The 17,639-nt window shown below is 45.5% G+C and overlaps 1 protein-coding gene across 1 annotated transcript in view; it reads right to left on the bottom strand.

The window, feature by feature from the left end:
* CS (citrate synthase) overlaps positions 1-17,639 on the bottom strand; it is a 257,651-nt gene that overhangs the window by 83,653 nt on the left and 156,359 nt on the right. The window contains exons 4-6 of the mRNA XM_069653742.1: positions 9,581-9,646; positions 9,356-9,487; positions 8,750-8,938 (exon numbers count right to left, since the gene is read on the bottom strand). Of these exons, the coding sequence (XP_069509843.1) occupies positions 8,750-8,938; positions 9,356-9,487; positions 9,581-9,646 (387 nt within the window). The remainder of the gene's footprint in view (positions 1-8,749; positions 8,939-9,355; positions 9,488-9,580; positions 9,647-17,639) is intronic.

Raw genomic sequence — 17,639 nt, 5'->3', positions numbered from 1 at the left:
TGACTTACCCCCACCCCCCCCCCAATCTGAGACCGAAACGGTGAAAGGCACCATTGTTGGATCCCCATCCGGAGATCGAGGTCTATGCGAAGACGGTGGTGATGGGACTCTTGTCGGTGAAGCACTGAGTGCTGCACCTAGGTCTTCAAACAGGCTCCGGTGATCTCATCCTCTTTTGAGGTCTACCCCTGTGAGGTGAACTTCCTGACGTGCCTGGAATTGGAGATGAACCTCTCCGATAGGTTTCCGTTTCTAAGGGATTAGTCAGAGTGTCCTGCTCCCTTTGACATCTGTAAAATTCCTCTGTATAGATATCAGTATCGGATCATGAGGATATTCGGCCTCTTCCGTGGACGACTGCCAAGAGGACTGTGTTGTTTCGGGCAGGGACCAGGTCTCTCTTCCACCACTTCTGCATCTGAAAATTCTTCCTGGAGAATTACATCAGGGAGTTCTGCCATGTCCTCCAACGGTGAAACTTGTGGTACTAGTGGTTCAGCTTCAGTACCCTGAAGGAGATGATCTTCAATGACAGGTGTGTTGTGCGCAGAAGGCGCCTCGAACTCCAATCCATCTGTAGGAACTTGCGGTGTCGCCAACAGTGTTGTGAACAATGCTATCTTTGGTGACGAGCGTCCCGTGGACAGTAGTTCCGTCCTCGGATGTGTTTTAGGTCCTGTCGACGAGTGTTGCTTCGACGAATGTGGTTTGCCCGTTGACGAGGGCTTCATAGATGACCGAGGTTTGGGTCCAGTCGACGAATGTGGTTTGGCCGTTGACTAGTGTTCCGTGGACGAGTGCCTCGTGGATGAATGGTGTGTGTTCTTCGTGGACGAGTGCTTTGTGGACAATAAATCCGATGACGATCTTGCCGTCAACAATGTCTTATGTGGGGGGGCGTGGCTAGCGCGCGAGCGATGCGGACGTGAGCTGAGTGAGCTCCCGTAAGCGCCGACACAATCCTGTACCTTTATCCTGATTCCTGGGGACATCGAGCGACATCAACGCCACGATTGTGCCCGTGAAGCTGGGGGCTACGACCGGCGGAAATCCGGGCTGTGGTCTGCCCGTTTGGAGGGCCATAATCTGCAATTTACTGAAGGCCGGGGGCCCCGAACTGCGAAACCAAGATGGCCGCCGGAGCTTGAGGGCAGACCACCTCCTGTCTGATTGGGGCTTGAAGCGGCCTGGTGTGGTGCGGCACACGCAGTGGACACTGACTTTTCTTACAACCGGAGGTCGCCCGGACAAACGGCTCCTGCTCTTGGGCTGTTTCGACCCAGCCCCGAGTGGTGGAGGACGGCAGCGGCCTGGCCCGACAGAGCTAGAGGTAGGTGGGATTAACTCTCCCCCCCCCCCTGCTCCATACAGACGGTGGATTCGTGGAACCTGCGTGTTGGAAGGTGTTTGGAGGACCCCGAGGCCTTCCACCTAGCCTGTTGCGGGGCTGCGACACGGTACACCGGAGTAGATCCATAAGGGCGTAATTAGCACTGTTCGACCTGCCGTGCCGGACGCCCCACGCCTCCCCGGAACTATGGGGAAAGAAAGGCAGAAGAAACCCTCCACACAGAGCAGCATGGACCAATTTGCCGTCGCCACCACCCCGGCCCCGGCGGCCCCAGCAACGCGACCGAACTCCCCCAATGGGGAGGGCCCTCTTTCTCTCCATGATGTAATGGCGGCCATTGCTAATTCCCGATCCTCCATGGAGACCAAAATAGATAGCATGGCGGCAGACGTCTCCTTCCTACGCCACGATCTACAGAAACTAACCTCCAGAACGGGAGAGGCGGAACAACGTATTTCTGAAGTGGAAGACAATATAGGCGGGATTAACCGCCAACTGTCCCAGGCCTTAAACCGCCTTAAGACCCTTGAATCAAGAGTGGAGGATGGAGAGGGGCGATCCCGTCGCAATAATGTCCGTATCCTGGGTCTGCCAGAAGGGGAGGAGGGACAGTGTATGGAGCTGTTCTTGGAGCAGTGGCTTGTAGACATCTTCGAGGCCACATCCTTTTCAAAGTTCTTCTCAGTGGAGAGGGCTCACAGAATGCCGGCGGGTAGACCACCCCCGGGTGCCCCGCCACGTACTATCATCGCCCGCTTACTCAACTACCGAGATAGGGATGCCCTCCTGCAACTGTCGCGGGCACAAGGCTCGATTACCCATAACGGCTCCCGAATCGCCTTTTTCCCGGACTACACCCGAGAAGTGCAGCGGGCACGACAATCGTTTGAGCCACTCAAGAGACAGCTGGCCCAACTAAATGTGAAATATGGCCTGCTCTTCCCGGCCCAACTGAAGATATATCATGGTGGAACCACGGTTCATTTCAGCGACCCGCAGGAGGCATGGAAATGGGCGGAGGCCCATATAGAAGGTGATTGGACTGCGAGACCGAGGAGGCCGAGAGGAAGACCGAGGCCCAGGCACGCCTCCCCGAGAGGAAACCCGGAGAGGAATGAACAGGGGGTCCTGGACCCCGATGCAGATCAGCGAGGACATTGACCGGACTGTCGCCCCTCTGGCCTAGTAATGGCGCTTTGAAGTATTCTTTCTTTGTTTGTATTCTTAAGCCGGACGCATGAGTAGTCCACCATGGAAGATGTTGACACTGGCGCATGGGAGGGGACTCTGGAGGAGCCTCTGAAAACCCCCCCCCCCTAGCCGAACTTCCTCCTTTCCTTCTCCTTCTCCTTCTCCCTTTTCCCCCCCCCTCTTTCTTGTTTATCTAGACCCGGCTCTAGGGTCTGGGTTTTTGAGCTGCTACCTTAAAGTTGAAGGTCCAGCTATGTTTGGGCGACAGGTACTTCGTGTTGGGGTGGAGTATAGGGTGGGGGTAAGTTGGGAATGTTTGGAAGTTTGTTTGTTACTTCAAGACTGTCATATGTTTATAACGGACACGAACCACTGTCTTTGGTCGAAGTTACCACTTCACCATCTCTCACTGATTGCTACAATCGTACAGACCCCCATCATGTGTGATAGATATCCTGTGCACAGACTCACGGGACACCCATGCGCCACACCAAATCCCTGAAGTTCCTCACCTGGAACGTGAATGGGATGGGGTCCGGGATTAAACGGCGCCTGCTTAGGCAATTTCTAAATAGACACTCCCCTGATGTGGCCCTTTTGACAGAAACCCACCTGGCCGGATCACACTGTGCCTTTTTTCAGAGGACTAATTACCACCTTGCCCTTCAGGCGGGGTACACAATGGGCTCCAGGGGCACCCTCATCCTGATACACAAGCGCATTCCATTTACTCAGCAATTGGTTGAGCGCGACCCAAGGGGTCGATACGTGTTCGTCATGGGGACCATCTGGGGTCAGACGATGGCCATTGCCGCAATTTATTCCCCACCCGGGTTGGGACAGGAATTACTGGACGATCTTACTACCCTTATAGGGAAACACCATCCTGATACGTTCATTCTGGGGGGTGATTTTAATGATACCATGAATGATAACTTTGACCGTTCCCATCTCCGAAATCGCAACCCTGACACCTCGACTAGATTGGCCAGTTTTGCATCGGCCCTTGGGCTCCGAGATGTATGGAGAGAGTTACACCCGACTGATAGGGAGTACTCCTTCCATTCCGGCGCTCACGGCTCCATGTCCAGACTGGACTACTTCTTCTTGCCACATACCGACCTCCATAGGGCAATGTCCGCAGATTTACTCCCCCGGGGCATTTCGGACCACTCCCCCCTCTTAGTTGAATTGCGTATGCAGGGTCCCCTTCCCCCTAGAACGTGGAGACTTAACAATTATTATCTGGGGTCCCCGGAACTGATAGATCGCCTCGAGGAAGTTTCTGGTGAATATTTCGAAATTAACGAGAAGTCGGTGGACAGCCCCGTGATATTATGGGAGGCCTATAAAACAGTGCTAAGGGGTGAAATCCTTTCTTGGACGACACATAAAAGAAACATCCGGTTCCGGGAAATATTAAAGGCCGAAGAGGAAGTGAGAGACAGGTTGCTCCTACACACGGCGATGGGGCTGGTTAAGCGCAATATCGCGCAGAAATGGGGTGCCCCTGACTCCCCAACGCTGGAACAATGGAAATTGGATATGGACATATGCGCTATGATGGAGCGTAGGATTTACTCGGCGCGAGGCTGTCCCAACAAAGCGTCGAAAATATGGGACAGGTGGGAGGAAGGTGTGGCTTGAGTGTCCCATGTACAGGCGGGGGAATGTGCACTGGGGGTTTTGTTTTGTGCTTGTACCATACTATACATTATTGCATGTGATGAGATGATCGCTCAACTGTTGATGCTCAGGGTACCTTTTCTGATTGTGAACGACTATGACAGTCTGAAGTTGTTTTTGTTTGCTTGTTGCTTTGTTATTATGACCATTGTACTATGTTAATAACAATAAAATACTTTATAAAAAAAAAAAACAATGTCTTATGTGGGATTGTCGTTGATGATGGCTTTGTCGATGACAGGCCTTTCCCTTCGCTCGTGGACGGCTTCCCCGTCGATGACTAACACCCCCCTCACCCCCTGGTTTTTTGCAAACTCCTTACCTCTGAAGGCAGATTTTGCTTTCTGGCTTGATGAATCCAGTGGAGACAGAAAGGGTATTGACTCCAGATTCCTCTTTTGGCAATGGGAGAGGAACTCCTTTCCACTGAAGAGAACCTTCTCTTTGAAGTTTGCCTCTCAGATGGAATGCTGGATTGGACAGGAGCTGCCCTGACAGACTCCTCGCCTGAAGATTGATCCCTGGCTTCCAGGTGTAAAAGGAGTCTTCTGTGCCTGTCCTGAAGGGTCTTAGTGGAAAACGTTTTACAAATATGGCATTTCTGAATGTCATGTGGGTACAACCAATAAATGCAATGCTCATGGGGTCTTTCATGTAAATTAATTTGTTCTTGCACCTCGTGCAGTCCCTGAACAGGGAAGGCTTCTTGAGAGCCTGAGGTGCAGCCATTCTGAAGAGAAGGTTTACACGACGATTTTGAGTGAAAAACAGATTTTTGTTTCAAGATTTCACTGAGACCAAAGCCCTTAAGAAGGGGAACAGAGTAGAATATATTTGAAATATATATATTCCACACAAAAGTAGAAAAGATTTGAAAAGCTCAGAGAGCTTGAGGATTCCCTGTGTCTGTTAGGCTGCAGTGAAAAATCTGAAGATGGCTGCTGGGGGCGGAGCTTAAGCCCTGCCACCTCATTGGTTGGGGCCATAAAGGACCAAAATGAGGTGAATGGACTACACAGTAGAATGGCTCAGACAGACTATAATGGGCTATGCACATGCACTGCTAGGTAGCAATGTGTGTATATTTAAAAAATAAATGTTCATCATAGAGGATTCCCAGTCTGACGACGGGGAATATTCAAGCATCTGAATCTATGAAAGATCCAACGCTGGAGAAACTTCAGTTATACATACTTACCAAGTGTCTATATACGTTATTACTTAAAAAGGTGCTGTTGTCTAGATGGTTACTAGAATTTGCTATACTTTAGCAAACATGCAACACATTTCCTTCAGTGCTTGCCTCCAATAGTAGTTGATAGAGCACTGTAAAAAGTGAAGGAGTATGGCAGTAAACACTCACTGGGATATTTGCAGACCCACAATACTTTGCAAGCAAGGCATCTTTAAATGCCTCAACATACAATGTGCATTTTAAGAATGTCATGACTCTGCATGTAAACAATTCTTTTGCAGTGCATTCAAGATTGCTTGCAACATATCCCATACTTAATAGCATTGTGTAGGATTGTACAAGTGCACAGTGAAACTGTTTTTGTAAAGAAACGAGTTACCATATAATGTGTGAAGGTCTATGCCCAAAGGAACTCTGAACACTAGGAAACGATGCAGATTGTGTGAAAAGCCTTCTTCTGTCTGAATATCGGGTGCCCTGATACAATGGACGAGTAATGCAAGGCATAGTCCATACCCATTATCCCTTGTAGGCCAAGTAAATGATATTGGAATGTTCCTCTCTACTTATAGGGTAATGTTAGTAATGCTAAAGTAGGAGACGCAGAGCATCTCATTTGTCTTTTCAAAATCTTTAGAGGGTACATTAATATTTTAGTTTTATAATGTGTTCACTTAAGAGGGGGCCGCTTCAAAGCACTTGCATGACATATACAAAGAAGAGGAAGTATGGAATTTGGTTACACAGCCAAGTAGCCTGCTTACTTACAGTCAGTATCCTATTATTTGGGCTGGTTGTTCAATTATATAGTGTGGGTGACGCTTTTGGTAAGGCACAATGAGTGACAAATTCTGGCGCGTGAACGTTATTCAGGTTACAACATAACAGAAAACAAGTGGATGTCGGTACACGTCTGCTAACGTTTTGCAGAGCCAAGAGAGGAAGAGTCAAGGTTGTCCGGTAGTATCTTAATGTGTTCTGTGGCAGAAGTTGGAGTCATATGGTAAAAGTGTGGTAGAGTCACGTTTAGGAGTCATGGGCGGGGAGGGACCATGTTTGGTTAATGTGTGTAGGCCTATCTTGGTTCGATTTCTTCTGTTCATGTTAGTGTAATGCAAATTAGCAGAATATCAAGACTAGTTGCTTATTTTAAGAGACATTTTCAGGTAATTGTTGTGGCTTGTGCCTTATTAAATCTTTTTGAATAGATGAGAATGGTCTGTGTGCGCTGCTAAAAATCTGAGTGGCACCCAGAAGGAAGCTCGGCAAGCATACATGCTCACAGCTTAGAGGGAACATTGTTCGTCACCCATCATCCCTCTGGAGAGGTGTGCATTGCTGCTCAATCACAGCTACCCTAGGTGGGCTAAGGACACTTAAAATGTTCAGGCTTGTATGGATAAGGGTGTTAGGAAGTTTTGCTAACGTCTATCTGGAGTTGAGCCTCTATAAAACTATCCCTTGGTATACAGGCCCCAACTCTAGTAGAAGTCAGCACTAGCCAAAGGTTTGATAGAATGGCACAGCAGAAAGCCTCATCTTATGAGGAGGATGTGAGCTGTATGTCAGTACAGCAAAACCAGTAAATACATTACTCCAAAGAAACTTACACACTTGAAGTTATAGTAAAACTAGCAGTACCACCCGGCGTTGCACAGGTCTGTAGCCGACATGCACGAGGAGGTCTGCAATAGCCTTGTGTATGTTTATTGCATCATAACTTCATATTTTTGAAAAATCGCAGAAATAGGCAATCGCCTATACTAAAAGCAAAGGCCGGGCCCGTTCCACCCCTGTGCGTGGGGTTGGTCAAATTTCAATATTGCCAGTACACCCCAAACTGGTATGCCGACTGAGCCAAAACGTCAGCCCACCAACTCTTATGGAGTTGGAGCCAAGTTAACCCTAGGGTTAACTGGATGTTTAACTCTAACATGATCTGCACCAGCAGGTAAAGCAGGATGATAGACATTCAGTCTTTTTATGTTTATATCCACAGTTCAGCTCCTGAAGAAGGGGACAAAGTCCCTGAAGCGCATAGAGAAATTGATTGAACCCTGAAAAAATAAAGAAAGTCTTTGATTGGAATAGATCATTCTTTACTGTTTTACTCTTGTTAAAGGATACTATAACTAGACTGGGCACCAATGTGATGTCCAATTAGGACAGCTAGCCCCCCAGTGGGAACTGGTTCCATTCAGGCACGTCAGCAGACAAAGGACAGGGGAGTGTTAAACTCCTCCCCAGCTTCCTGTCCTCACAGACACACTGGAGCCTAGGCAGGGACACAAAGGGTTACCGCCAAAAGCAAAACTCACCCAGACCTCCACCTCCCAGAATGGTAGAAGGGCTGACAAAGGACAACCACACAAGAAATGGCGAAAAAAGAGCCAGCATGTTACAACATAGGTGACCCTTTTGTGCATAACCGAAACTGAATACAGTATGCGGTAGAAAATAGCACAAACATTGGTAGAACACATCCACCACCCCCATCCATAACTTTAGGGTTGAGACTGTGACCAAAAAGTCAAAGGAGCATAGAGAAGGGGGACTACTAGGTATCCCCTTAGCACTCCACACAAGGTAGTGGTAGTGTGTGCAAATCTCTCCTAAAGTAAGGTTTTAGGAAGGATACAAACTATCCCCCTAACCTTAAGAACAGTAGTTCTTAGGGAAAATGAAAGAATCTAAAGGAGAACCTAAAGGGTTCCCAGGAACATTGCACATAGGGTGCTGTGTGTTGCAAAAGTGTAACAGACATGCCTTTAAGAGATATGGTGGCAAGCAAGACTCCATAATATAAAGGTACAACATCAACAAGTTCCCATGGTTAGAGCAAGTAAGAATGAACGAGGTGAAAAGGCTCCCCTCATTCAGAAGAACAAGACCAAGAAAAAAGGTCCAAAAGTCCAGCAAACAGTGCTGGGGCTCTCACTAGGATAGGGGAATTAAGCATGAAACTGATCAATCTCCCTAACAAAGGGTTGTCTGGGGGCTTTAACACGCGTCTCAGATGCTTTCAAAGGAGTGATGTTCACTGAATGCAGAGACGTTTTAAGACTGAACCATAGTCTTGATTTGTTGTCTCACTGGTTATGGCTTGGTTCTGTACCCCCTCTCAAAAGTAAAGTCCATTGTTTCAAAGAACAGATAAGCTTTATTCTAGTTCGAACTGAAACATACATTTCAGTAACAGTCTAATAGATTAAGCACAGAAAGAACTGCCCTAAATTGCTTGCCAGGCTTTCTGTTTGGCCCTGAAAAGAAGCAGCCTATAGAATTTGTGTTGCAGGTTTTGCATCAACCACAAGACTGGCACTTACCTCCCAGTACTTGGCACGGTTAATGCCTTCAGCATAGCCACGGGCAAAGCTGCTCTCGCTGTTCAGAGCAGTGACTGCAGCACTCAGCTGCGACATGGGGTGCAGATTGGTGGGGAAGTTGTCCAACATGGTGGCCACATGGGATGGAAGAGCTGCCCTCTTCGCCCATTCCTTTGACACCCAGCTCACCTGTGGAGACAAATCAAGTACATCAGATCTGACACAAGGTGACAGTTCACAATTTAAATACTTCAAGCTTTGTTAACCTACTGCAACTCCCCAGCAATTAGCTAATGTATGATGAAAATCTTAGTTATACACCATGGATAGAAGGTTTTAATTGCATTGCCATTAACCCATCAAGTTATGGGACGAAACACTTTCCTAACATTCATCACTTAGTGGTAACGGTGGGCTGTAACTATCACTTTTTACTTAAGCCAGACTATGAGCTGTATTTATACAGCTTACTTCGAAATCAAAAATGAAGAAGGAACACTTGTACCTTTTTTTTTTACCTTGGGATTGATTGAGGGCTTCACATTTATACCCCTTTTTCCATACAAGCTGTGTATTAAAAGGATGTCCACACTTCACTCGCCTCACCTGTTCCTGAGTGGGGACCTCACCCGTGACGAGCAACCAGAAGAGACCCTCAGGCAGCGGCTCCTCTCCTCCTGGCGCTTTTGGGAGCAACTGCTGACATTCAGGTATGCTGTAGCCACGGAAACGAATACCCTAGAAACAGCGTTCAAGGCAAAGTTCTTACTGTGTCAAAATACAAAGTGAATTTTAGTTCTCTGGCAAGTTTAAAGTGGCAGGAGAACTTACCTCATCAGGATCTAGGACGGATGTTTCATAGACTAGGCCCTTCATTCCTCTCATCCCGCCATACATCTATGGATTACATGGAAGAAGCAATCAGTGTTGCACCAGTTCAGAAGAATGTACCTGCTGCAGTAACAGCTCATAGGGATCTAATACAAATTTCCTGCACGACAAATCCTGGCAAGTCATTTGGTCAAGCCACCTGCTACATACCAATGTTTTCAGAACCTAATCAGATGTTTATTAGTTAAAAATAGACCTCCTCCACAAATCCAACTAAATGTATTGGATCCCCAATTCAGTTAAAACACTGCTGCATTGTTTTACCTTAAAGACAGTTCAGATATACAAACCCAACCTCTCTAAATGCTAAGTAAGGAGTGATGTGAAAGACATTTTCACAAATGAATGGCTGTTATCCCCTCTGAAACCCAGTGGACTGTGAAATGGCATTTGATGAGACCTAATCTTAGACAAAGACATAAGGTGTGTTGGCTTCTTCAAAGATTACACTTTTTATTCCAAGTTTATAAAATAGAATTCATGGACATGGATGCACACAGGAATCTAAACTAGCCTTTGGGCTGCATTAAGAGTGCTGTGTAATCATCTAATCTAATGACAGAACAGTGTGTCACCCCCCAAAGGAAAGACCAGACTCTCCAATGGTAGCTGTGCAGAGCAGTCAGGCTTAACTTCAGGATAGAGCAAAGTTTGCAGGCAGGTTTAATACTAACATTACATCACAAAAGAACCACCACACTGGTATACCGAAAATAAACTATTTAAGGCCACACAACAAATTCATAATGGGGAAAATATGTACTCTGGTTACACAGAAAACAGAGCATAGTGGAGATGAACAGCAAATGGCCAGTAAAGGCTGAACTCATTCCTTAACCTAAAATGTAGGCTTCAGACCTAGTGGTAGGAACTATACATATAACAGTTCAGTTATAAAGACTCCTAAACAATATTGCGCACGGTAATGATTACCAGTTTGGTTCAAACAAAACTTTAAAGGTTTACCTCTAAAGTCTAAATAAAGTATTTTCCATATAACAGTTATGGCACTAGAGAGGTGCTGGCTGGGAAGAGGGTGGGTGGCAAAGTAGCAATTGCCCCCCAGAATGGCTTGCCTATTGTTGCAGTGGCCAGAGCTGCAAAAATGTAAACTGAAGGAAGAAGAAAAGTTTTTTAAAAATGTACAACCCTCCACAATCTATCCTACCTCAAAGGAGTGCAGATAGGCCTGCTCGGCATCTGTTTACATGGGATGAGGAAATGCTCACATCCCTTGATTCCAACTCCCCTGCTGCACTCATCCTCCTTCAACTCTTCTGCATTTGACACAGTCAACCACTCCACCCTCATAAAAAGGCTCCATGACACCTTTGGTATCTCGGGGCGGGCACTGGACTGGCTGACCTCCTTCCTAACTAACCGCTCATCCAAAGTCATACTGGGCACCTTCTCCTCCTACTTCCTTCTCCACCTGTGGCGTCCCCCAGGGCTCCATTATTTCGCCTCGGCTCACCTTACTCTGCTGACATGCCTCATTTCCTCCTTCTCCCCTCCCCACCCCCCCCAACTTCCAGTGCTATGCTCAAGAGACCACTTTTCTTCAAGTTTTCGGCAGACATCCTCGCACCCTCCATCATCCCAGACTGCCTCTCTGCCATCCAGGCCGGTCGTACTAAGGATCTGTGCCTCAATGCGAGCAAAACAGAGATCCTTCCTATTGGGAGCCCGGCACCGACTTCTTCCCTTCACTCTGAACTTCTTCCATGGGGTCTCCCCACTACTCCCTCTTTGGAAGCCAGAAACCTCAGTCATTTTCGACTCCTCTCCTTCCTCCCTCCCTCCCATTCAGGATATTGCCATGCCAAGAAGTCCCACTTACACCTTTTCCTTCTGAAAGGAATCCTACCTTTCCTCACCTTCCGCCAGAGACTCAATGTTAACCGGGCTCTGGTTCTCTCTATGCTTTTATTGCAATAGCCTCTTCCTGAATCTACATTTGTGCACTCTGCGTCCCCTTCCAGCTAATACAGAACAGGGCAGCAAGACTTCTCCTTGGCCTCAAGCCCAGGGACTGCATCGCTCCTGCCCTACAAAGTCTTCACTGGCTTCCGGTCGCGGCACAGATGAAATTCAATTCCCTCTGCATCATCCACAAGGCTGTCCGGGGCTGGGCGCCTCTCTATCTGCAACTCTTTGACTAAATATTCCCCCTCTAGACACCTGTGCTCCTCTGGCACCAACTACTTGTATGTAAAGCTGTTTGCTAAACAGAGGGCATGTGGTCGATAGCTTTCCCCAGCTCGGTTCCTTCTTTGGAACAGCCTCCCCCTCCACGCTTCTTCATTTTGAGCAGGACCTCCTTAAAGCTGCAAGACCTTCCTCTGTACGGCTTCCTTCCCTTCCTTTCTCCCCTGCTAATCGCACAGTAGCTCGATTGGTGTGCGGGGCCCTTCTGCATCTTCGGGCCCCCGACGTCCCACATCTTATCCCACTGTCTATCTCCCTGCACTTGCCTTAGCTCACCCGACACCACTGGAGATTGCACTTACCTTTCTCATAGCACTTCACCTGTTGTCCTTCCTGAGCACCACAGCACCTATCCCATACCCCTCTCCGCTATGCACTGGCATGTTCTGAACACTCCCTAGACATAGCAGGTGTGTCCACCCTCCCATTGTTTCTTATGTTGTTGTATTTAACTTATTTAAAAAATGTTAAATTATTGTCCATCATTCACCCGTCCCTCCCTGTTGCTCTGTGGGCACATTGAAACAGTATTTGCTTCCTGTATAAGCGCCTAAAAAGCAAACAAGATGACACTATTCTAGATTTCAGCAATGTTGCAGATGTGCCTGGGCTCCCCCACACGTGGGCCTCCACAGTGGTTGAGAGACTAGGCACAGGGGCATGTTCATACCACCCACCCAGCGGCAATGTACAGAATGAAATGGCAGATTGGGATCTTGGGTGGCAATGTTGGCACCACTGCAAGCCACCCACCATTGATCCGTTACAATCCTTAGCAGCTTATCATGGCTCCTACTTGCCAAGGAAGAACAGGTCTAACTTATTAGAGCTTGTCTGCCGTTTCATTCAGTAGGAATGTTTGCCCTATACTCCAGTGAATTTCTTGACAGACTACAAACTAAATGGGGTCATTCAGAGTTGGCCAGATTTCTTTTAATGAAATACTTCTGGAGAAAGTTACACCTCCATTGGTGGCATTTCTGAAAATCCATCCAATTCGGAGTTTAGCACTAGGAGAGGTGATATTTTCAGAATATCTCCCGAGTTATTTTAGCAATACCACCAGCACAGTTGGTAACGTAAAAGTGATTTTTAAACATTACTTTTTTAATTATTTTTTTTATTTAAAATGATAGTTTATATATAAACTTTTCATTTAAATTCTCATATACATTATTAATTTACAACGTTTAAAAAAGGTGCAGACAACACAAAAACAAGAAGAGCACTTCAGTTTTGATTATATTCTAAAATGTCAATCAAGATTTGAACAATTGTGAAGATTAGTTTTTTGTTTTTGCCTTCAAGCAGTTTAAGCCATCTGTTATCTCCTTCCTCTTGTTGCTGGGCGATGTTAAATGCTCCCCCGTAAAGGGCTCTCTTGGCAGATAATTCGGGACATACCATGACTAGATGTTTAAGGGATTCAATGGCATTGATGTCCTTGCAGTATCGGCAGAATTGTTCATCTTTTGGTATTTTACGAACGTGAGCTAGTTTTTGTCGCGTCGGGAGAATGTTGAAACAAAGTTTCATGAATATTGTCCGGATAGTGGGGTCAGGAAAAAGTGTGAGATACTGAGGCAGTTCATTCAGTTCTTGTGTATCAAATGATGAAAGTAAATTCATGTTATACCTCGTTTTATCTTCTGATGCTTTCTGCCAATCATTACGTTGCAGTTTAACCTTTGCACGTTGTGGTCGTTTGATAAGCATTTCAACCGTAATGTCTTCTTTTGTCATGGCCAAGAAGAGTCGTGACTTCCACTGTTTCAGCACTGTATTATTCATCGCCTGAGGGATTTCCTGTAGGATTTGTAAAGCAGGTGTTTGTTCTCCATTTATGATTTTTCGTAGGAAATCTAGCTGTTTCCAGAGAAATAATGAGGCGAGTGATTGCAATGCTACTTCAAAGCGAATTTGTGGCATAGGAAAGTTCTTGGGGAGATGCAAGATCTTGCGCCAAAATAAAGCTTCAAGCTTTTGCCAGTTTATGAGGGTAGATGTAATCATAGCTTCACTCCCATAGATAATTATAGGGACGACTTTCTGGCGATAGAAGGCTATAATTGGATTCAGTGAAGATTTGCCAAAACGCTTATGAAGCATCACCCCTTGTCGAGCCAATGATTGAATTTTAGTCTCTAAAGTGATTGCCCAGGCTAATTCTGCCTTATGTTGGTTCAACAACGCCCAGGTATTTGAAAGTAGATACAGTGGCCAGTGACTTGTTATCCAGTGTAAAATTTGATATTTTATTTCCAAATTTCGTATTTCGATAGGTAGTCAATGACAGTTTTGGTTTTTTTGGTATTGATCTGTAGTTCGTTCTCTTTCATGTATGTTTCTGTCATACTTAGATTTTCCTGTAGCCCTACAGGTGTTTTATCGAGAAGGACTATGTCATCCGCATACATCAAATATGAAATCGGCACTGAATTGATTTTCGGTGGGTTCAGAAGGTATGTTTTGATATTGGCAGAATAGTCAGCTGTGTATAGATTATATAGCGTTGCTGCCAACTGACAGCCCTGTTTTAGTCCGTGCCAAGTTGTTATTTCATCAGTGGTGGTTCCTTCTTTCGCTAATCTAATCGAAATTGTAGTATTGGAGTAGAGTAGCTTAATGGGTTCCAATATCTCTGGAGGGCATTTCCAACTCGCCAACTTTTTCCACAGAATGTTCCAGTTTATGGCATCAAATGCCATATGCAGATCTATAAAAGCTGCATAGAAGGCGGTTTTAGATGTTAGTGCTCCATGTTTTAGAACATTTAAAATGAATAGGTTCACATTCGTCCCTACTTTTGGGGTGAATCCTGTTTGTCTGGAAGCGAAGCGGTTGGTCACTTTGGCCCAAGCAGACACGTTTTTAAGGAGATATCTTGCGAATAGTTTGCCCAAAGGGTCTAACAGGGCAATGGGTCTGAAGTTGGCGGGATCATCTCTATTGGCCTGTTTATAGATCGGTATCAGTACCGCTTTGGACCAAGTGGTGGGTAAGATCTTTAATGCGTTGACCAAGGTTAGAATGTGATCCAACAGATTCGCCCAAGTCTCTGAATCTCGTTTGAGGGCAGCATTGGAAAGTCCATCAAACCGGGTGCTCTTGATACATTTAAATTGTTAATCATCTCTATGAATTGCTCCCCCCCCCCCCCCCCAAGTAATAGTCCAGGTGTTTGTACTAATGGATTGATCCAGGTGTTCAATTTGGTTTCGAGATTTATAGAGATTCGTAAAGTGTGCGATCCAGTTCTTTTCTGTGACGTTGGCTACCATCAAATGCTGCTGTCCTGGATTGCTATTTAGCAAATTCCAGAGGGATCTCAGATTTTTATTGCGCAAAGTAGCTAGCATGGCTTCTGCGTCGTCTTGTTGTACCTTGGACGCATTCGTTTTGTTCCAATTTCTATGTGCTTGCTTGGCGTTCTTGATCTTTTTGCGATTTTCTACAGTGGGATCCTTTGACCACTTCCAAATATTTTGCCGCAGATTTTTTGTTTTGCTGCTATTTCTGGGTTGTAATAATGACAATGGACTGGTTTCTCTATCATGCATTGTTTCGTATGATATGGAATTAGAATCCATTCATAGTTTATTTTGGTTCTGTCTGACATCTGTGTTTGTTGGAAAATCTGTGGAATAGCAGCCAGCTGATTATTGCTGATTCTTAATCTGGGTGTTGCTCCTGTTATTTCCAGCAAAGTAGAGGGGGTGGTCGCATGTGTTGCATTTCCTCCTGCCACTGAGGTCTTAGCATTAGGTGGTCACTTTTGGAGGTAGGGAATACTTGGAAGCCTACTAGCTTATTGTTAATATCTGAAGACAGATATATGTAGTCAATAATTGCCGTCGTTTTTCTAGCTGCCCAAGTTGGCAGCAAGCAGTTTAGTTTATCATGCGGATGATTTATTAGTTCAAGGTCCCTCATGGCGATTTCTTTTGTCCACCGTTGTGCTGTTGATAATTGTTTTGTCTCCTTTCGCCTTCTGTAGTATACAACTGTATATTGAGGTATCCACAGATAAAACTGATTTTGGGGAATTTTGCGGCAGTTCTGTCAATTGTCAGGAAGACGCCATCCAGAAAATTAGCATCATTTATTGCTATTGGATTCCAGTATACGTTAATAATTGCCGTCATATTCAGTGATTGAGTTTGAGTTGAGGATGACTGATTTGCATCACCCCCTATTGCAATAGATGGGATGATCAATTGAGTCCAAGGGTTGATGTTTTCAGATTCAATAATTTTCCACAAGGGGGATATTTTTTATTAGCGTTAATAGTCCCGCCGATGGTCGGCCTCTTGATCCTTTTATGGCTGGATTGAGAACAGTTATATAACCATCACACACAGGTGTCTGAGATAGCCAGGTTTCTTGGAAACATAATTTGAGAGGATTCCAATACAGGATCTAGTGATTCAAACAGATGAGATGATCCTCTTGTGTTCCAGGAACATAGCGTCCATGTGTGTAGAGTTGATTGTGTTAATGGTTATGATCGAACGTCGGAACTATTTGTAGAGTTCAGAATCGTATCTTCATAGACTCGACGAAAAGGATAGATAGTGTCGTGTTCATCATTATAGTCGTTGGTCTGGGTCTGTGAGCGTGCATGATCCCGAGTATTTGTTATTATATTCTTTGCATCTATGGTAGCCTCTGTACATGGAAATCCTAATGACAGTAGTGGAACAGCCATCTTTAAAATCCGATTCATAGTGTCTGGGTTCCTTTTTTAAGCCATTTCCACAGTCAGTTAGAAGGTGGAAATAGTAATGACCAATACCATTACTGTACTTTTTAATTCACAAAAGGGAAATCCATTTAAAAAAAAAATAATTGGAGCCAATTTGGCTTTAACTCCACCTATAAGAGGATCTAAAATAGGCAGATTTTTGGCAGAAAGTATGCCTAAAATACTTTCTGGTATTCCCATAGAGTGCTGGCGGTTGCATCTGATGAAACCCTGAATTGTGGGGACAGTAAAATCAGCAGCATTTGCCAAATACCACAAATTGTACTATTTCCACCAAGTTAAGCATTTTGTGTCTTATCCAGAACCCTATCAGAACAGTGAAAGACCTACAAATCAACATAGTCACACATATAGGGTACAGTCACATGAGCAGATGCATCCTTCCAGGTATAATTTACCCATTCCCAAATACACCCAAACACATCAGCAGTTACACAAACAGAACGCACTCGGACACATACGGCATCTTTCTTAAAAACACAAATAAATATAGGTTAGGGCGCCCTTGGTCTTTCTCCATTACCAGATGCCAGATGGACTCTACTTGCAGTTCCATCCACTTCCATGAAATGAAATATGCAGCAGACTTTCCAAGAAAGTGCATCTTGGGAGCACACTAAGAAAAGTACCCTCTGCATCTTTTGCACTGTACTGTCCAAGTGCAGACCCTACAGCCAAATTTATCAGCAAGACCCCGACCACAGCATCTTCTACTGTTTGGCAGAAGCTGCCTAGCACTATACATGTGAGCCAGGGCAATGGAAGAGGACGAGTGACAAGGAATTGGTGACTGAGCCATGAAGGGAGTGTGAGCGAGGCAAGGTAAGGGAATGGGGTTCAGGGAAAGCCCAAAAGTGGAATAGAAGTCTGAAAGTTCATTGTAAGGAAGGGGGTAAAGCACTGAAGATGTTGTCCAAAGGAAGTAAACCATAGGGTGATGGGTGAGGAAAGTAAGCTAAGTGAGAGGGACATACATATGGAAAAGTAGGTTATCCGATTGAGTGACTGATGCTGAGATTTGCACCC

The sequence above is a fragment of the Ambystoma mexicanum genome, chromosome 3q (assembly GCF_040938575.1).
Source record: "Ambystoma mexicanum isolate Mex_15411 chromosome 3q, UKY_AmexF1_1, whole genome shotgun sequence".
Lineage (NCBI taxonomy): Eukaryota > Metazoa > Chordata > Amphibia > Caudata > Ambystomatidae > Ambystoma > Ambystoma mexicanum.
This window is presented reverse-complemented; position numbering and strand designations above follow the sequence as displayed.